This window comes from Antechinus flavipes, chromosome 5, assembly GCF_016432865.1.
Source record: "Antechinus flavipes isolate AdamAnt ecotype Samford, QLD, Australia chromosome 5, AdamAnt_v2, whole genome shotgun sequence".
In the NCBI taxonomy this organism is placed as follows: Eukaryota; Metazoa; Chordata; class Mammalia; order Dasyuromorphia; family Dasyuridae; genus Antechinus; species Antechinus flavipes.
Window position 1 is genome coordinate 31,707,572 of NC_067402.1, and position 17,936 is coordinate 31,725,507.

Consider the following 17,936-nt stretch of genomic DNA (forward strand, 5'->3'; position numbering starts at 1 on the left):
CAGCAAGTTTGGATGTATATCCAAACAACTCTTTTCTCCCAAAAAGAATTTGAGAACTTAGATGAAAACCCAAGCTCAATAATACTTTAAAGAATCAAATCTACCAAAAAAGATGTCCGCTATATATCCTATAAAGCTTACTAAAGAATAAGATAAATCTTTCTTTAAGTAGGATGGTGTTTAACTAGCCAGACCTCCCTGAATAGGTACAGAGAGCAAAATCCCCATTAGACAAATCACACTGTAAGATATCCCAAGGGAGAGAACATTGAAATTTATCATTAAAGTGGAGGGAGGGGGATTATTTTTATTTTAAATAATACAGTATTTTTCAAGGGAAGGCCTCTAACAATCTCAGACTCCATCAAAAAAAAAAAAAAAAAGAAAAAAGTATACCTTAATTTCTCTAAAGAGATGAAAAGATAGCCAGAGGAATGAATTCACTTATCCTTATAATATTCCTTTGAGATGGAAGGGGAACCCTTTATAACCATTTTAAGTTTGTCAGATGTGAATGACTCTTTGTGACCCTAGTTCAAGTTTTCTTGGGAAAGATATTAGTTTGCCATTTCCTTCTCCAGCTCATTTTATAGATGAGGAAACTGAGGCAAATAAGGTTACGTGATTGTCCAGGGTCACCCAGCTAGTAGGTGTCTAAGGTCATATTTGAAATCAGGAAGATGAGGCTTCCTGACTTCAGGTTTAGTGCTGTTCACAGAGCTGCCCACATCCTCTATTGCTACAAGGCTTCTAACTTGATCCATGCAGGAAAATAAATGATCCTAGTAGTATTGACTGAAATATATATAAAACAATAAATATCATACAAAGAACCTGAAAATTAGTGGGCAAAACTCTTTCCTAAAGACTTAGGAGATAAAGGCAGAGCTTCACTTTATATTCTGTATCCCAAGGAATCCAAGCAAGTGCAAATTGATTATGACCCATTCTAACCCAGAGCATACTGGGAAGTCCTCTTATGGATTCCATTTTTACCTTATAAACCAACAAGAAAGCCCAAGGGGAGCCCATCTGAGGAGGATCAGTCATTAGTACAACACATTTCTCTTGCACATTCAGACAGCTGATCTTTGCTGGTCACTCTCTCACCTCTGAGGACATTTCCATAGAATCAACCACAATCACGAGCTAAAGGTGTGCTGGGCAATGTACACCACAAATCTCAAATTTCAGCCATGCAATCTTGTATTTGATAAGGGCAAGACAAATACCAAGCTGAGTTTATGATACACACCAGAATACATTATCAAGAGAGGAGGTTAAAGTATTACATAGTCTTCTAGTAGTGGGGACATGTCAACAACCTATGGCTTCACTAGCATGCTCACTTCGTCCACTAATAGAGATTGCAACTCCTCCAAACCTTAGAAGAGTCACTCCATGGATTGTTATGATCTTTTTTTAAAAAAAAAAAAAAAGAGAGAGAGAGAGAGAGAGAGAAAGAAAGAAAATCCATCCCTTGGTGATTGACTAGCCTATCTAACTTAAGCTAGACTGCTCTTTGAATGATAGTGTCCATCAATGGTTAATAACAGTAGCCACGGACACTTACTTGGGGCTCAGAAGATTTTCTCATTTGACCCTAATAACTAGCTAAGGTTCTGCAGGTATTATAATCCCCACTTTACAGATGTGGAAATCGGGTCTCATAGAGGTTGGGTGATTTGCCCATGATCACAAAGGTAGCAAGGATCAAAGGAAAGATTCCAGGAGGAATATCCCTGTCTCCAAGGTCAGAATTCTAGCCACTAAACCACTCAAACTTCCTGCAATTTCAATTAGATTTTACCCATGTTTAGAGAAACACCTTATTCCACTTGAATCCATGTGCTTTGCTTAAGTTCAATCTGCGTCTGTGCATAAATACTGTAGAATCTTATATCATCTCTATTCCTAGAGATAACTATATTTTCCCATGGAAGAATTCATCTACTTCTATAATTAGAAAATGGGAGGTAGAGTACACCTGAAATCCAGCCTACTTGATTAGGTAGGTACCATTTATAAAAAAATAATAATAATAATTAGAAAGCTGATCCACTCCATGGATCATGAAAATTTTAGAAAAAAAAAAAATTCCAGTCAATCACTGATGAAAAGTATTTTCATCAAATTTCATCAAAAAGAAATTTTCCCTGATTCACTTTTGAACTGAAAAAAATGAATTAATAATTTACTTTATTTTTCTTTCTCTGAACGTGTATACTGTTACATAATTTTCCAACAAGGTATTCTTCTGAAAAAAATAAGTGTGTGTGTGTGTGTGTGTGTGTGTGTGTGTGTATACATATATCTAATATACATATATGATATATATTTATTATATTTAATGGTGTATGTTTATTATAATCAATAAATATAAATATATATATGCAATACTGGGGTAATCCAAGTGATAAAGAGATCCTAAATCTCTCTTGACCACATAAACTTCTCCCTGCTTTCCCTAAACTAAATCCACCACAATCCGATTCTTTTAAAAGGGTAGTTAATAGGGTTCAGTTATGAACAGGAAAAAAATTTAAATACCTAAAATATTAAATACCTAAAATTTTCTTCTCTAAAAGGCAAGAACACTTCTCTTCTCTCTCATTCCTTCTCCTTTTCATGAAGACTAATCTTGAGACAAACCAAAATGCTGCAGTGGTCTGGCTAATATCCCATTACCCCAGTGGCAAAAATTATAATTTATAAAAGAATTTCTCGACTTTACTTAAAGCACTAACTAAAAACACAGCAACAGCACCATCTAAAGACAAACTGTCAGATTTCCCTGAAAAGCAATTAATGAGTTCAGCAAGCAGTGGAAGTGATCACTCCATATAGAATACCTGCAAAATAGTGAGCTTGAAAGGAGGGGGTAAAGGCAGAGGAGGGAGGAAAGAAGATCTCTCTCTCTCTCTCTCTCTCTCTCTCTGTCTGTGTGTGTGTGTGTGTGTGTGTGTGTGTGTATGTGTGTGTGTGTGTATACACACACATATATATATATTTTGTTTTATATATAGATAGATGTACATATATGTTTGATCATCAGAAAAACATTCATTTAAAATCAAAATCGGCAATAACAATAAAAGAAAAATGATTAACTGATTTTTCCATCCTTTGATAATCTGTGTGGTCAAGCAAAGTCTACTGTCTCATTTTACCCTGGAGAAGATTCTCTGATTCTTTATTATCTCCAATGAAAGTCATTTATAGATGCCAAGCAGAAGTATCAAGTGCTTGCTCACTACCATAAATGGATAGAGGAATTGTGTGATTTTTTGTTGTTCTTTTCAAATAATGGTTGGGGTTTGGGGCTAATTGGAAATAAATAGAATTACAAATTTAGGGCTAGGAAGGACTTAAGTAAGACTCATGGTTCTAAAGTTCTCATTTCATGTGATCAAACAGGGAAATGTTCACGGGAGCTTGGGACTTCAGGAATTGTCTGTTCCATTGACAAATAGTTCTTTTCTCTGCTGCCCACTGCCACCTATGCCCTGCCGCTGGGAACCAAAAATATAAACTTAACTCTCATTACAAGACAGATTGACATGTTGCCTTGGCCTAAAAATGTGTGTAGCTCTCAGCATCTTCCATCAGGAGGAGGGTGGAATTTTTACAATGTTCTTGTCTGCTCACTCCACTCTGCTCATACCTTTCCAGGTTTCTCTGAGACCCCCACCCTGGGTCAAACCTCATGGCACAAGAGGCCTCCATTAACATTTCCATTTTATCAGTCAGTTCAGCCATTCATCACCTAGTAGGCAACTTTTTAGTTTCCAAACTTAAGTGATCTCTTCAGGGCTCACACAGGCTCTTCTGAAATAAAATCCAAGGCTGTTTTATTACAAAAGTTCAAATGTTAAAGGATCATGCAGAGTTTGGAGCCAGAAGGAAGCTCACAGGACACCAAGTCCAAGCTTCACAAAGCTTAACTTTCAATGATTCTCAAATCACTGTATTTTGCAATTGTTTCCCCCCAAGGAATGTAAGCTCTTTACATCAGAATCACAAGGCAGAGGAGGGCTGCCTTTAAGAGACTTCAGAGGGCAGTTCAAGGACATGGTTCCTGATGTGTGGAGGAGGACTGTGTAACACCCTAGGCAATGTTTCTAGAACCTATGTTTTGCCAGACAAAGATATCCTGGGGAACATTACTTTGGGGAGTTACCTGAGGGAATTAACTCTAAGTTTGAGAGTTCTTGAATTTGAGGGGTCTACTTGAAGGAAGGATTCCTCCACAGCACATTTGGAGGAGAAGAAAGAAGCTGGCCCTGCAATGAAAGATTAAAACCAAGCTATGGGAGATGTAGAGATTTGGACTGGAGCTACACGCCTTACAGCTCCCATGAACAGGCCAAAATAGGTCCAGGGTGAATGGGGATCACTTATTCAAATGACCTAGACCTTCCAGGGGAAGTCTACAAGAGTCTACCTGAGAGATTTATGGTTCTGGATTGGTTTGTGGGCTCTGGTGAAACCTAGACAATTTAAGAGTTTCCTCATATTCAGTTCTTTAAAAAGTAAGCTTCAGGAAAGTAAGGATTATATCAGTCTTTGTATTTTTATTCTCAGTGGTTAGTACAACTCCTAGCACACAAAAGGAGCTTGATAGGTGCTTGCTAAAATACGCACTTATAATAAAATTTTCTTTATATCTCCTGAGAATATTTTTCCTAGGGCTCTCTCCTCATGAACAATAAAACCAAGATGTGACCTCCTGCCTTCAGTGAGGATTTAATATTTACCAAGATGTTCCTCATCTTTGTAATTAATAATTATTTTTATCATAATTAGCATTTACATAACTCGTGAAGATTTGCAAAGCATTTTACACGCCTTAATTCATTTGATCCTCATAACAACTTTAGGCTTAAGTGCTATTATTATCTTCATTTTACAGATAAGTAAATTGAGTCTCACACAAGTTATGATCTGTCTAGGCTCACAAAGCTAAAAAGAGTCAGAGGAGGGATTTGAATTCAGATCTTCTCAGAACACTAATTAAAAACAGGGTTAAGAAAAAGGAGAACTCTAAAACAAAGTTTAACTGGAAGTCTCAAGACACTCACACAAAAACAAGGAGATTTGGTAAGCAAATAAGCATCCAAAAAAGCAAAAAAAAAAGTCAAGATGCACCAAGACAAGCAAGTCAGTCTGGGATGCTCTCTGGTTTGGGATCATTAACTTCAACAATTCACAATAGGGCAAAATGGAAAAAGGCATTTTAGTTGCAGTTCCAAAATACGATAGGAAGCTTCTAAAATGACAGAACTTCATGCCCAATATCATGATGAATTTTCTTCCTCTAGTTATAAAAAGTTGAACCACACTAACTTCTTATATGAGAAATAAAACAGCAGCGGCAACTCATGATTTCTTTCAAGGACTCCCAAACTCTATTTGTGTCCTCTGTTGGACAAGATCAAGAAGTTCCCAACAGACTAGGGTTTTCCTCTCTCTCCCCTCCCCATACAGTGTTGTGTTGGTTCTAAGCAAGCCTTTGGGAGCCGCTTACCTTGACTTGCTCATTGGAAGTTACGGCACAGAAGACAATCTCTGTGAATCCTTGCGATGGGAACATTCGGAAACAGATCCCACCGATCACACGGCCATCTTTAATCAGAGCGAGGGTCTTGTGCTTACTGAAAGAATCAGATTGGGTCCAAATTTTAATTATATTGCAAAGGAACATGTATTTGAGCTGCTCATGATTAACCGACCAAGGAGAAAACAGGCAACATATACTGGATATCTAGAATTTTGAGGTGACTTTAGAACTTACATTCCCAGGTTCCTCTCTATTCAGATCTCATTTTGATCTGGACTCTTATGGTGAAGAAAGAGGGCTACTCTTTCATCACAGCAACAAGCTGACCCTGGGTTCTCAAAGACAATGCCAATAGAGAGCTGGCACTAATGTGTCCCAACAAGCTAAAAAGGCTTTGAGTTTGTAAGTTGTAGGTTGGAAATCCAAGAGAAGGCCATGCTAATTTCAGAGGGATTCCTCTCTTAGTTAGTTCTTGGTGAGGTCTTTGGAGGGACTTTGGGGTCCATTTCATCTCTGAGAATCTATGAAAACCAAGGGACTAGTGAGAGTAAGCCTTGGATTTCTGATATTTCCATATCAGTAATGAGCAACTTGTTTAATTTTGAACATTTGCACGTGTTTAAAAACAAAACTCACACATGGTTTTTTAAGGTACAGAAGAAATCTGAGGACAGAGCTCAGAAATAGCACCATCTCATTGCCCCGTAAGGACTAATGTGGACAACCTGGAAAATGTCAGTTTCATTCCTGGGACTAAGTTTCAAAATTAAATAAATTTCTCATTATTGATACTAAAATATCAGAAGTCCTAGGCTCACTCTCTGTAATCTCTTCACAGAATCCAGAACTGAAAGGGATCTCAAAGACCATGTCATCTAGTACTTAATCTATTTTGGATGTTACAAATCCCTCTGGCATCCTGGTGAAGTTTGTGGAACCCTTACCAAAATATTTTGAAATGTACAAATGCATTGGATCCCAGAGGAGATCCAGTGGCCAATTTTTTTTTAACTTAACAAATACTTTGTTAACAAACTCCGATGTTCCAAGCCATACCCAAAGAGATAATCTTTTGCTTGAAGCCATGCAATGAGAAGGAATCCCATCAGCACCCTCCATCACTCCGTGCTCACTTGAATCATTAAGAAATCATTGCTTTCATCAAACCTAAATCCACTTCTCTGAGAATATTAAGATGAGCACATGCACACACACACACATACTTACGGGTCAAAGACGAGGCGTGTGATATACTCTTTGGGCATTCTAGGGAGCTGATGAGAGAAGACATTTTGTAAGCCAACCAGCCACATCATGATCTTTTTGTTAGGCTTCTGATTCAGAGAGTTGCCAACCACATGGAATTCTATCACACCCCGGCGCTCTTCCAGCCTGGCAGCTTCATCCCGGGCTGAATGTGCTGATAGAAAGTTGGTCTGGGATAAGGGACAGGAAGGAGAGGGAAATGAAAAAAGAAAACAGAAAAAAAGAAAAAAAATCTGTAAAATTACAAGCCTGCCTCTGAAGACAGCTACAAGACAGCTTTTTCTGCTCTAGACCAATGACTCTCCAAACCAAAGGTACAAATAGCAGCTGGGAAAGACCCCACAGAGCAGTGTCTTTCATATGAATTGCCGAAACAAATGAGAGAACCAGCCTTGATACAATGGTCCTTGGTGGTGGTGTTGTGTCATGTCCAACTCTGTTTTTTGTTTTGTTTTTCGTTTTTTTTTTTTTTTTTTTCCTGAGACAATTGGAGTTAAGTGACTTCCCCAGGGTCACATAGCCAGGAAGTGTTAAGTGCCTGAGACCAGATTTGAACTCAGGTCCTCCTGACTCCAGGGCCAGTGCTCTATCTAGCTGCCCCAATGTCCAAATCTTTGTGATCCACTTGGGGTACTCTTGGAAAAGATAATAGTTTATATTTCCTTCTCTAGTTCATTCTACTGAGTTTGACATTCTATTTACTGCCCTGGGTGGCCATCCCTGGGGTCAGAAAACCTGAATCCAAGTCTGACCTCAGACATTTACTATCTTTTGTGACTGTAGATAAGTCACTTAGCCCTGTTTGTTTCAGTTTTCTCACCTCTTAAAATGAGCCGGAGAAGGAAATGGCAAACCATTCCGGCGTCTCTGCCAAGAAAATCCCAGATAGGGTCATGAAAAGTCAAACACGACTAGCTGACAATGCCCTGGAGTATCCAATATCACCTTATGCTTACCAATAAAAACACAGACAGAATCAAAAGGAAATCTAATGGTCAATCAGGGCCACCTTTTCATTTTGCCAAGCAGTGCCTCCAGACTACAACAGCCCTCCTCTTCCTCATCTAAGTACCACAATGTGTTCAGCAGGAGAGCCGACTCAGAGTCCAAGACCCCCTGACGCTTGGCAAGCATTTCATCTCAAAGACACAAACTTAACTGCTTTGGTAACAAAACATCCTGAGTGGCTCCCTATTACCCAAGAGTAACCACTTTGGTACTGAAACACCCTCAGTGGCTCCCTATTACCCAAGAGTAACCACTTTGGTACTGAAACACCCTCAGTGGCTCCCTATTACCCAAGAGTAACCACTCTGGTACTGAAACACCCTCAGTGGCTCCCTATTACTCAGGCATAATCACTTTGGTAACAAAACATCCTCAGTGGCTCCCTATTATCTTGAGGAGGAATGCCAAACCCTCAGCATGACACAAGAAAGCCTCTATACCTAGTCACCACCCTCTCTACTACCTTCTTACCTATCAAAGTCCTTGCTGTGCTCTCTACACTAGTCAGCCTGGCAGACCTGGTGAGCTGGCTCCCACCTCTGTTCCTTTGTCCATATAGTGGGCAGTCGTGGAAAGCAGTCCTTCCTTCTAGATTCCCCCTTTCCTTTCAAAGCTCATCTTGGGAGCCACCTGCAGCACAGGCCCTTCCAGACCCTGCCCACCATCGGGACTCTGCTCCGCTTTGGATAACTTTGTATCACTGAACTTTCCATCTTTGTAACTTCTTATCCACACTGATCTTGTGCATAATTTGGATCTCATCATCAGGTACACAATGTTTTGTTAAGAATAGAACAGAAGCCCCCAGATGGCAGGATTTCGCTTTATCTTTTGATCCCACTCCCGACCCTTCCCCTGTCTGCCAAGAGCGCTGCCTACAACTCTCTGGGCAATTAATAAATATTGAATGAACTCAGTTTTTCCCAAATGGCAATAGTGTTTAATAATTTCATTCTTCCCCCCTCCCAAATTTACATGCTTAATGGCCTGGCAGATCTAACGATAAAGGAAAGTCCTAGTTAAAATGTGGACACCACTTTTTATATGTGTTATCTCCGTTCGACCTGACAGCCATTCCAGGAGTCAGAGCCTTTAAACTAATTGGCCCTATAGCTCACTGGAGGAGCAGAAATAAGAAATGGTTTGCCCAGTCACTGACCCACCATGAGACCAGTGTTCAAAGTCAAGCAGTACAGCGGAGGAGATCCTGGGGCCGACAGGGAATCTCAAGACTTAAAATTTGACACGTTCCCAGATCTGCCTCTGATAGTTAGTGCTTGAAGCTTGGAATATCCTCGCAACATGGTGGTTCCCTTTTCTCATTGATGAGTGTTTCTTGGGGTCTCCATTTTGGAGGCTGATCAATCATTATTCTCCTCCTGGTACTCCTTCTAACTTTCGGGGCTTCTTTGATTTTTCACCTACCTCTCCCTTTGCCACTCAGTGAATACTTTCTTCCTTCCCCCACTTTCCAATACCTTTTGTGCATTAACATCTCCCTCTAGCTCCCTGTAACCCCAGAGTTTAGCACAGTGTCTGGCACACAGAAAGTATGCTTAATAACTGCTTGTTGCCTTATCTACTAACGTAACCTCTGTGAGATTCAATTTCTTTATCTATAAATTGGGGGTAGTAATTTGGGAGTAATAAATTGGTAGCAGCCACCTAATAGGGATGTTGTAGGGATTGATGAAATAATACATGTAAAGCATTTTGCGAAACTTAATTAACTAGATGAGAAAGTTAAATAAAATATTATCAGTTTTGTGTGTGTGTGTGTGTGTGTGTGTGTGTGTGTGTGTGTGTGTGTAAATAAGTAACATGATAATGTGAGTTATCCCCTTCGTACTCAGGTCTTGCTCCAAGGCATTCTACTTCTCTCCAAGGAATAGCACAGTAGAATTCAGAGCTCCCCTCATCCTACCCCTTCACCCCCCACAGTTTAAGAAAAGGGGAAAAGATGACCTTGTAGCAAGATGGCAATCTGCACATTCAGTAATTTAATGTTCTGAGGCAGGATTTTCTTATGCTCACATTTTTAAAATAGTTACCTGAGAATAATTTTTCACATTTAACATATTTAATAATCTATTACTGGACTGACTTGGGAAGAGGGAAGGAGAGATAGAGAGAGAACAGAAAAAGCAAAAGGGAGAGAGGGAGATGGCCATGGAGATGGAGGGAAAGGAAGGAAGGAAAGATAGAGGAAAGGGAGCTGGATATAAAGATGGAGGGAGAGACAAAGTGAGAGAGAAGGGAAAGGAGACAGAGAGACAGAGAGAGAAAAGGAGGGAAGAAGGGAGGGAAGATAGAAGAAAGGAGCTGGATATGGAGATGGAGGGAGAGATAAAGAGAGAGAGAAGGAGGGGAAGGGGAGAAAGGGGGAATTCTTTCACAAACTAAATTGAGAGCTTTGCTCTAAGTATTTCCTTATCTTTAGCAGCTGTCAGACTCTGAAAAGGAGATTCATCACCATTTTGCTGTGATTATATATTCATCGTGTCAAATGAAGTTTCTATTTGAGAGAGGACAGGCAAAATAACTCTTCTCCTGCCTGAAATCAAGCTCCAGCATCATGGCACATTAATCTCTCCGAGTCGACACCATCTAGCTCAGGATGAAGTGAGATGGGAGCCCCTGGGGGCCGCCCGTGTTTCCTGAATCACTCATCATGCTCACCTCTGGTCCCAGCATTGCGGCAGGGTCTGTAATGGTAGACATGACTTCATTGATCAACTCAATGGGAATATCCCCTACAACTCTGGGTCTCTTGGTCTCCTCCAGGGGATGAAGGTCGTTCATTTTTCTCTTTTCTCCTACAAGAACAAATACCAAAATGTAAGAGAGCTCACTTTTTAAATACATAACAAATTGAAGAAATCTCTTCAGGTAATTCTCCATGACCCTCACTAAAAGAGCTTAGAAATAATTCACTTACTGAAAAGCAGAGAAGCTTTTAATATCCTTTTTGGCCAAGAGTTCCCACTTCTTCCTCAACCAGCTTCCTGACTAATCTCCCTTCCCTTCCTCCCCACAACTGATGTTTGGAATCTGTTTGGAGTCCACCCCCTCTCCCAAGGCCCATCCTTTTGTGTGACAAGGAAATGTTCTTGATCTTAGAATCATAGATCCAGAGACAGAAGTGACCTTGGAAGTCATAAAGTCTAACCCTCTTATTTTACAAATTAAGAAACTGAGGCCCAGAGAAGATACAATGACCTGCCCAGGATCAAAGATCAAAGAAGTATCTGAGGCAAGATTTAAACTTGGGTCTTCTTGACCCCAAGTACTTTATTCACTTTGACCTCTTGCTACCTAACTGCCCAGTGAAGAATAGCTTGAGGGAGCAAGAAAGCATGTATAACAGTAAAATATATTATGTGTATAACAGTTAAAATCTGCAAACTGTTTCATAAACATTAGTCCAACAGTTCCATGGGTCCTTTTTCTCATTTTACAATAAAGGAAACTGAGACTTGGAGGTATTATGTGATATGACCACTACAAGATCTCAGAGCTGGAAAGGACCTTAAGGATTGCTAGTTTATGCTACCCATTTAGACAAGAAACTGTGACTTATCCAAAATCACACAGGCAGTCAGAGATGAGGTTGGAATCTGAATTTTCTGATGCCAAATCCATCATCTTTTCCACAGTACATCGGGGCAACTTTAGTGTCAAAGGCAATAGCAGAATCCATATTTCCCTTACTACAAGTGCAACCTTCCATCTACTATCTGATTCTGATCCTTAATAAGAATTATTTTTTAAAGTTCAACTACAAAGAGGGAGTAAAACAGATACTATGATGCAAGGCATAAAGAAATGAAGTCCATTGGAGTGTTTAAATTGGGAAAACTTTTAATAAACAAGTTCCAACAAGGAAAAGATTTTCCCACTCTTCTCTCTTTCCCATTCTATGTTGGAAAATAAGCAATAAGGGATGACTTTCTAGCAGGAGGAGGAAGAGGAGGAGGGCAATGGAAAAACAGCTCAGTCAAAAGCTATTTTTAAAAAAGGAATTTGAGACAGAGACTACTTGAAGCAAGTGCAGATAAAGTCACTTACTCTCTTTGTTGACAAGGCTTTTGAGCTTGGAGGATTAAGTTTCTATTTGATGTTTATACAAAGGAAAGTTGAGGTTCTTGTTTAGCTTCTAGAATAAGGGAGGAGCTCACCCTCTTCTAGTGCCTTCCCAGGGCATGCTGCCCACTAACCTTCCCACCAAGAGGCCGAAAGAGAAGATCACATCAGATTATGTGATTAGGTTGCCATTTCTTGACTCGACCTTTTCTTAATTATTTTACTATTTGCTAATTCATCACAGGAGAGTCTATTTGGGATTCAAGGGGAGAAGAGTAAATTAGAGGCAGGCAGCACATCAATAATTTTTCTTTTTAAATGCATGGGAGTATAGGGTTCCCAACTGATCTCTTTGGAGCATAGACCTAGTAGTGATGTGACTGATTTAAAGAGCACAAGCTTTTGGACGACATTCCAAATGTTTTCAGTAAGACTGGACTGAGTCACAGCTCCACCAAAGATCATTAATCCTGCTAGGATTTGTCAGCCTCTTTTTCGGTCAACTTCCAATATGAAGCAATGGCAATTGGGTACCTATCAATGAAGGAGTAGTTATATTACAATGTATATAATTATTGTACTATAAGAAATGATTAAAGGAATAGTTAGAAAGAAAAAATCTATAAAGATTTGTCTAAACTGATGCAGAGTGAACTAAACTGAATAGGGAAAATAATAGTAACAACATTGTGAAATGCCGAAAAATTGCCAATTAAAGCAATGACCAGCCAAAATGTAAAAGGACTGTCGATAAGCCATACAACCCGAGATCTATGTTTTCTTTCACAACTTGACTTTGATGATGGAAATGTTTTACATAACCTCATATGTGGATGGGGAGAAGGGAAAGAATCTAGAATCTTAAAAACAAGTGGGGAAAAATTGTTTTAAATGCAACTGGAGGAAAAAAAAAGCTATACCTCCATCTTCTGAAAGAGAGGTGATGGACTCAGGGTAGAGACTAAAACTTAGCATATATGCCTGACTATGCACATTTGTTTTAAGGGATTCTTTCAACTCCTCTCAACTCCATGAAGGAAAATGGAAGGGAGGGAACAAAGATTTTTGTTAATTGGGGAAAAAATTAATGAAATCAATCAGTATTTGGAGGAGAAAGGAAGAAGGAAGAAAATAGAAAAGGGAGGAAGAAGGGAGGGAGGAGGAAGAAAAAGAAAAGGAAAGGAGAAGATTAACAAAACTTTTTTTAAAAAATAAATTCAGAATTCAGAAATAACTACAAACAAGCAGGCAATTTTATTAATACCTTGTAAAATTATATATGTATATATAAAATCAAAATATTGTCAACAATCCTCTTTTTTGTTTTTCATATGTTAAATGCTTTGCGTTTATTGACGATTAACTTCCACATTAAAAAAGAAAAAACAGAACAGCACTCAATATCCTTCATTGTCAGAAGCAGTTAAACAGAAGAAGGCCTCCTCCCAATGCAGTTTACAACAACCTGTTGAGGCTGTTTGGGCACAGACATAAGAGCCTTCCTGCGTCCAAACATGGAGCAATTCACTCCTTCCGGGCAAAAGGCCATGAGGAAAATAAGGGTCTGGTGATCCCACTCTACTTCAAAAGTTAAGCCAAAATAAACCATCTTGTGACATGAAAACATTTCTTTTGCTATGATGTGAAGTTCTAATTAACCAAGGCTTTAATTTATTTAAATCCCTGTCCTCAAAGAGCTTACAATTTGTTGGAAGGGGAAGGAAAGTCTCCAAAATGTGTAAATCCTAGGGGTGAGGGTGAAAGAACTAGTAACTGGAGTGATGAGGTGGTTCTTGAACTTCAAGGAACAAAAGCATCCCAACTAGCCAGTCTGGCCACAAGGTGGATGGTGTGAGAGGGAGGGGGGAGATCAGCCTGGAGACATGTGATGGATACAGACTGAAGGACTTGAAATGCACAATGCAAGAGTCTTTCTCTTAGCATAAAGATCCCAGAGAGATGCTGAAGCTTCGGAAAGCAAGGAAAAGAAAAGTTTGCTTGAACTTCAGAGCTAAAGGCTGCCCAGTTGAAGGGAATTTCTTCCCGCCACTGCTGGCTTCCTCCTTCCTCATCCCCTGCTACCTGTTCCCATGGACAAGAGCTCCTCCTGCCAATGACCAGCACCAGACTCACTGCAGCTCGATTATGGATGTTCCTTTTCATAAGTAGGCAAAAACAACACACTGTCTAATCAAGCTGGGCTGCTCACCATTCTCACTGCCACAGCTCTCATTTTTCAGGATAAGTGGCTTATTTTCTTATTTCCTCATTCTTGCAACATTCTCCACCCCACATCCCCCATATAATGAAACCCTATCCCTACATTCAAGGCCCCAATTCCAGCCACAAAGATTTCCCCCGTGACCGCGTCTTCTTTCCTTCCTCCACACTTGCCCCCTCCCCAAATGTCTCTTAGGCACTTATTGAATTCTACTTCACATTAGGCTGACGTGCAGTCTCTCTCTCCTACTTGATTTGCTAGTTCCTTAAGGGGAGCAGTGACAGCACCTGCACCTTTGTATTCCATCTTCCCTTGTCAAACAGGGCTCTGCACACAGTAGGTGCTTCTAGAGTCAGGAAGATCTGAATTCAAGTCTGGTGCGGGATTACTAGCAGTGTGATCCTGGGCACTTCACCCTATCTGCCTCAGTTTCCTCATATGTAAAAGGAGCTGGAGAAAGAAAGGGCAAACCATTCCAATATCTCTGCCAAGGAAACTCCAAAATGGGGTCACAGTGAGAGATGCAAGTGAAAACAATTGAACAACAACTACAAGAATAAATCTACAGGATCCCAGGATTTAGATCTGGAGGGACTCTTAAAAAGTCCAGCACCTGCACTTTAGAGATGAGATAACAAAGCCAAGAAATGAAAATGCTTTGTGCTGAATCCCAAAGCTGGGAGTTGAAGTTCAATCGTCTGCCTCCCAGCCCAGACACCGCAGCCACGCTTACCCATGTTCAAGCCTTTCTCATTTCCCCCACTGTACAACCCCATGACTAAAAGGGCCATTTTCCTTCAGCCCTAGAAAAAAGTGTTGCTCTGTCAGGTGTTGGAGTCACAGAATGTCATGATTTGTACTGAGCAGAGTCATAATTTAAAAAACCAAAGTAGTAGTAGGTCATTTAAGTGATAAAGAAGTCCTACTCCAGAATAAATCAGCTCACTCTCCCTCTTCTAGATTACCTCGGTTCCCATCCAGTCCAGAAGAGACTTTACAAACAGGACTCAAGCTTCCTCCAATGGGCTGCTCCAGAGAGGAAGGGCTCCCGTTGTACGACACAGTCCTAGCCACAGGAGGGGGATTGATGACTGCAATGGAAGAAAAGAAAAGATTCAAGTGAGACATTAACTGAAGTCAATATTTTCAGAGGCACATTAGTTTCATAGGCTTCTTTCTTTTATTCCTTTAGAGGAGATTGGGGTTAAGTGACTTTTCCAGAGTCACTAAAAAGTATCAGAGGCCAAATGTGAAGTCAGGTCCTCTTAACTCCAGAGCTGATGCTCTATCTACTGTGTCACCTAGCTGCTTCTTCAATGCGCGCACACACACACACACACACACACACACACGCATAATACATATACATTTATATTTATACTTACATACATAGATATAATATTCATATATCACTGTTATCTTTGAAACTTATTAATAAAAGCAATGTGCCTGAAATGTTAACTGAAGTTTATATATATATATATAAAATCATCAAGATAATAATAATAATAACTGACATTTGAATTGTCCTTTGACATTTGAAGTATTCAAAGTTCTTTACACATAATCCCTCATATGAGCCCATGAGGAAGGTTCTATAGTATTATTTTTTTTTAAAGGAGGAAACTGAGTCTTGGGAAGCTTAAGGGACTTGCCCAGTGTCCTACTGCTAGTATCCAAGATCTGGATATCTGGATTCCAACAGCGGACTGGAAACATTCTCAGAAAGAAGCTAGAAACAGCACACAGCACAAGTTAGCTCAGAATTTTCCTCTTCTTAGAGAGAGTCAATAAAGAGCCCTTTAAGATGGCACTTCTGTGAATGCAAAACCTGAACAAAGGAACTGGCACCAGGCCCTTCCAAGAGGCTGAGATGTTCCCAAACAGTCCAATATTCAGAGTATGAATGGCCTTGAATGGCAGTCTATACCTATTCCACCTTGAACTTCCTAGCCCTCCATTTTGTCCCCTGGAAAAGAAAAGTGGTTATACTGGGAGATTTTCCTTCTCAAAGAGGTCCATGACCTCAGTAACGATGCAGAGCGGTGCAAAGTCGCCTCGAAGCCATCTGGGCTCAGCAGCCAAAGAGAGAGCAGGATGCTCGAGATGGCCCCAGATACAGCGGGAGACCTTCCTTGGCTGTTTTAAGTGGAGGTCTTTCCCAAATCTCAGTCTCACTGAGGCAGTGCCCATTCAGTGATTAAGGCTAGGTAAAAAATGAGGCAAAGAATGAGCTCTATTCTTTAGTCAAAAAAAAAAAAAGAATAACATAAAATCAGTCTAGGAAGGAGAGACCCTCAAGGTTTCTGACCAAACCAGAAAGAATTGCTATAAACACTCATTCTGAGCCATCAGGCCCCAAACAATGAGTGAGTTTGGGGCTGGGATCTGTCATTGATGAATCAATGAGACTCAGAGTGATTAAGTTTTAAGGCATCATCCTTAAGAAAGACACCTAGCCCATAAACCCCTAGGAATCTTTCTAGGTTTTAGTGTTTAAATTTATATTCCTTTGGGCAGAACATCTGCATGTAAAGATATTCCCTATGTGGACAAAGAGAAACAGAAGAAAGGAAGGGAAAGAGGCAAGGAAGAAGGGAAGAAGGGAAAGAGAAAGGGAAAAAGGAAGAAAGGGAAGAAAAAAGGGAAGGAGGGAGGGAAGAAGAAAAAAAGGGAGGGAGGGAGAAGAAGCTGTACTGCCCAACTGTAGCTGGTCAGTTGGGCCCCCAGTGGGGCAGCTCCTGCTCCTCATAGCTCATTGTTTGTCCTCTGTTCTCAACAACTGGGCTATGGCCCTACTCTTCTAGTCTAATCACCAATCACAGAAGGGTGATGATCATAATGCTACTAATAACTAGAATTTATATAGTAATTTAGGTTTTCAAGGGCCTGCATATTTATAATCTTCACAATGATTCTGTGAGGTTGGGGCTATTGTTTTATTATTCCCATTTAACTGGTAAGGAAATTAAGTCTGTATGAGGCTATAATATTAAGTGACTTGCCTAAGGTCACAGGATTAATTCAGCATTTGAGGAAGGATCTGAACGAGGTGTTCCTGATTCCAAATCTTAACACCATGTCCTCAGTTGCTTTTAACAGCTTTAATGATAGTGCCACTAAAAGAAATATTAAAATCAGAAGATGCTTTCAACTTAAAAGTCCCAGGGTTAAGATTCTATCCTTCCAACCATCTCCAGACCACAGCTAAAAAAAATAGGTTGGTTTGGGGTATACATCTCAAAGATAAGAGCTAGAAGTTACCTCCCACCCAAGTGCAAACCCATTCATTTGACAGATGTAGAAAATAAGGCTCCAAGGTTACCCAAAGTCACACATGTGAAGTCATAGGTGTCAGATCCAGGATTCCAACCCGTGGTCTTCTGACCTTGACCCCACATGGGATCAGAATTGAAGTGCTTACTTAGCACTCTAACTTGGTAGGTGTTTAATAAATGCTTACTGACCAACAGAAAAACAGCCAAAATGAACTAACATGCCCTTATGAAAGACTCACTGGAAGGAATGTGAGGATAACTTGGATGGTTAGTGACATTGGACTTTATTCCTCGGCCTGAAGGAACAAGAGTCCACCTTATGCCCTTCTCCATCATTTCCTATTTACTTTTTCGGGGAGAATGAAGAACTATGCCAAATGAGGCCCTTTGGGTCAATTCTACGGGGATTCTTAGTTGAAGTGTTTTTTAAAGGCCTCAAGTTGCACAAAAAGTGATTTCCCCAAAGCATAAAAGTTGGGTCTGTTCCCAAACAAATATGACTTTATTTATTTGGCACTGT

The 17,936-nt window shown here is 40.1% G+C and overlaps 1 protein-coding gene across 1 annotated transcript in view; it reads right to left on the minus strand.

Annotated features, from left to right (window-relative positions):
* KAT2B (lysine acetyltransferase 2B) overlaps positions 1–17,936 on the minus strand; it is a 130,660-nt gene that overhangs the window by 15,754 nt on the left and 96,970 nt on the right. The window contains exons 11-14 of the mRNA XM_051962338.1: positions 15,104–15,229; positions 10,514–10,650; positions 6,788–6,996; positions 5,528–5,654 (exon numbers count right to left, since the gene is read on the minus strand). Of these exons, the coding sequence (XP_051818298.1) occupies positions 5,528–5,654; positions 6,788–6,996; positions 10,514–10,650; positions 15,104–15,229 (599 nt within the window). The remainder of the gene's footprint in view (positions 1–5,527; positions 5,655–6,787; positions 6,997–10,513; positions 10,651–15,103; positions 15,230–17,936) is intronic.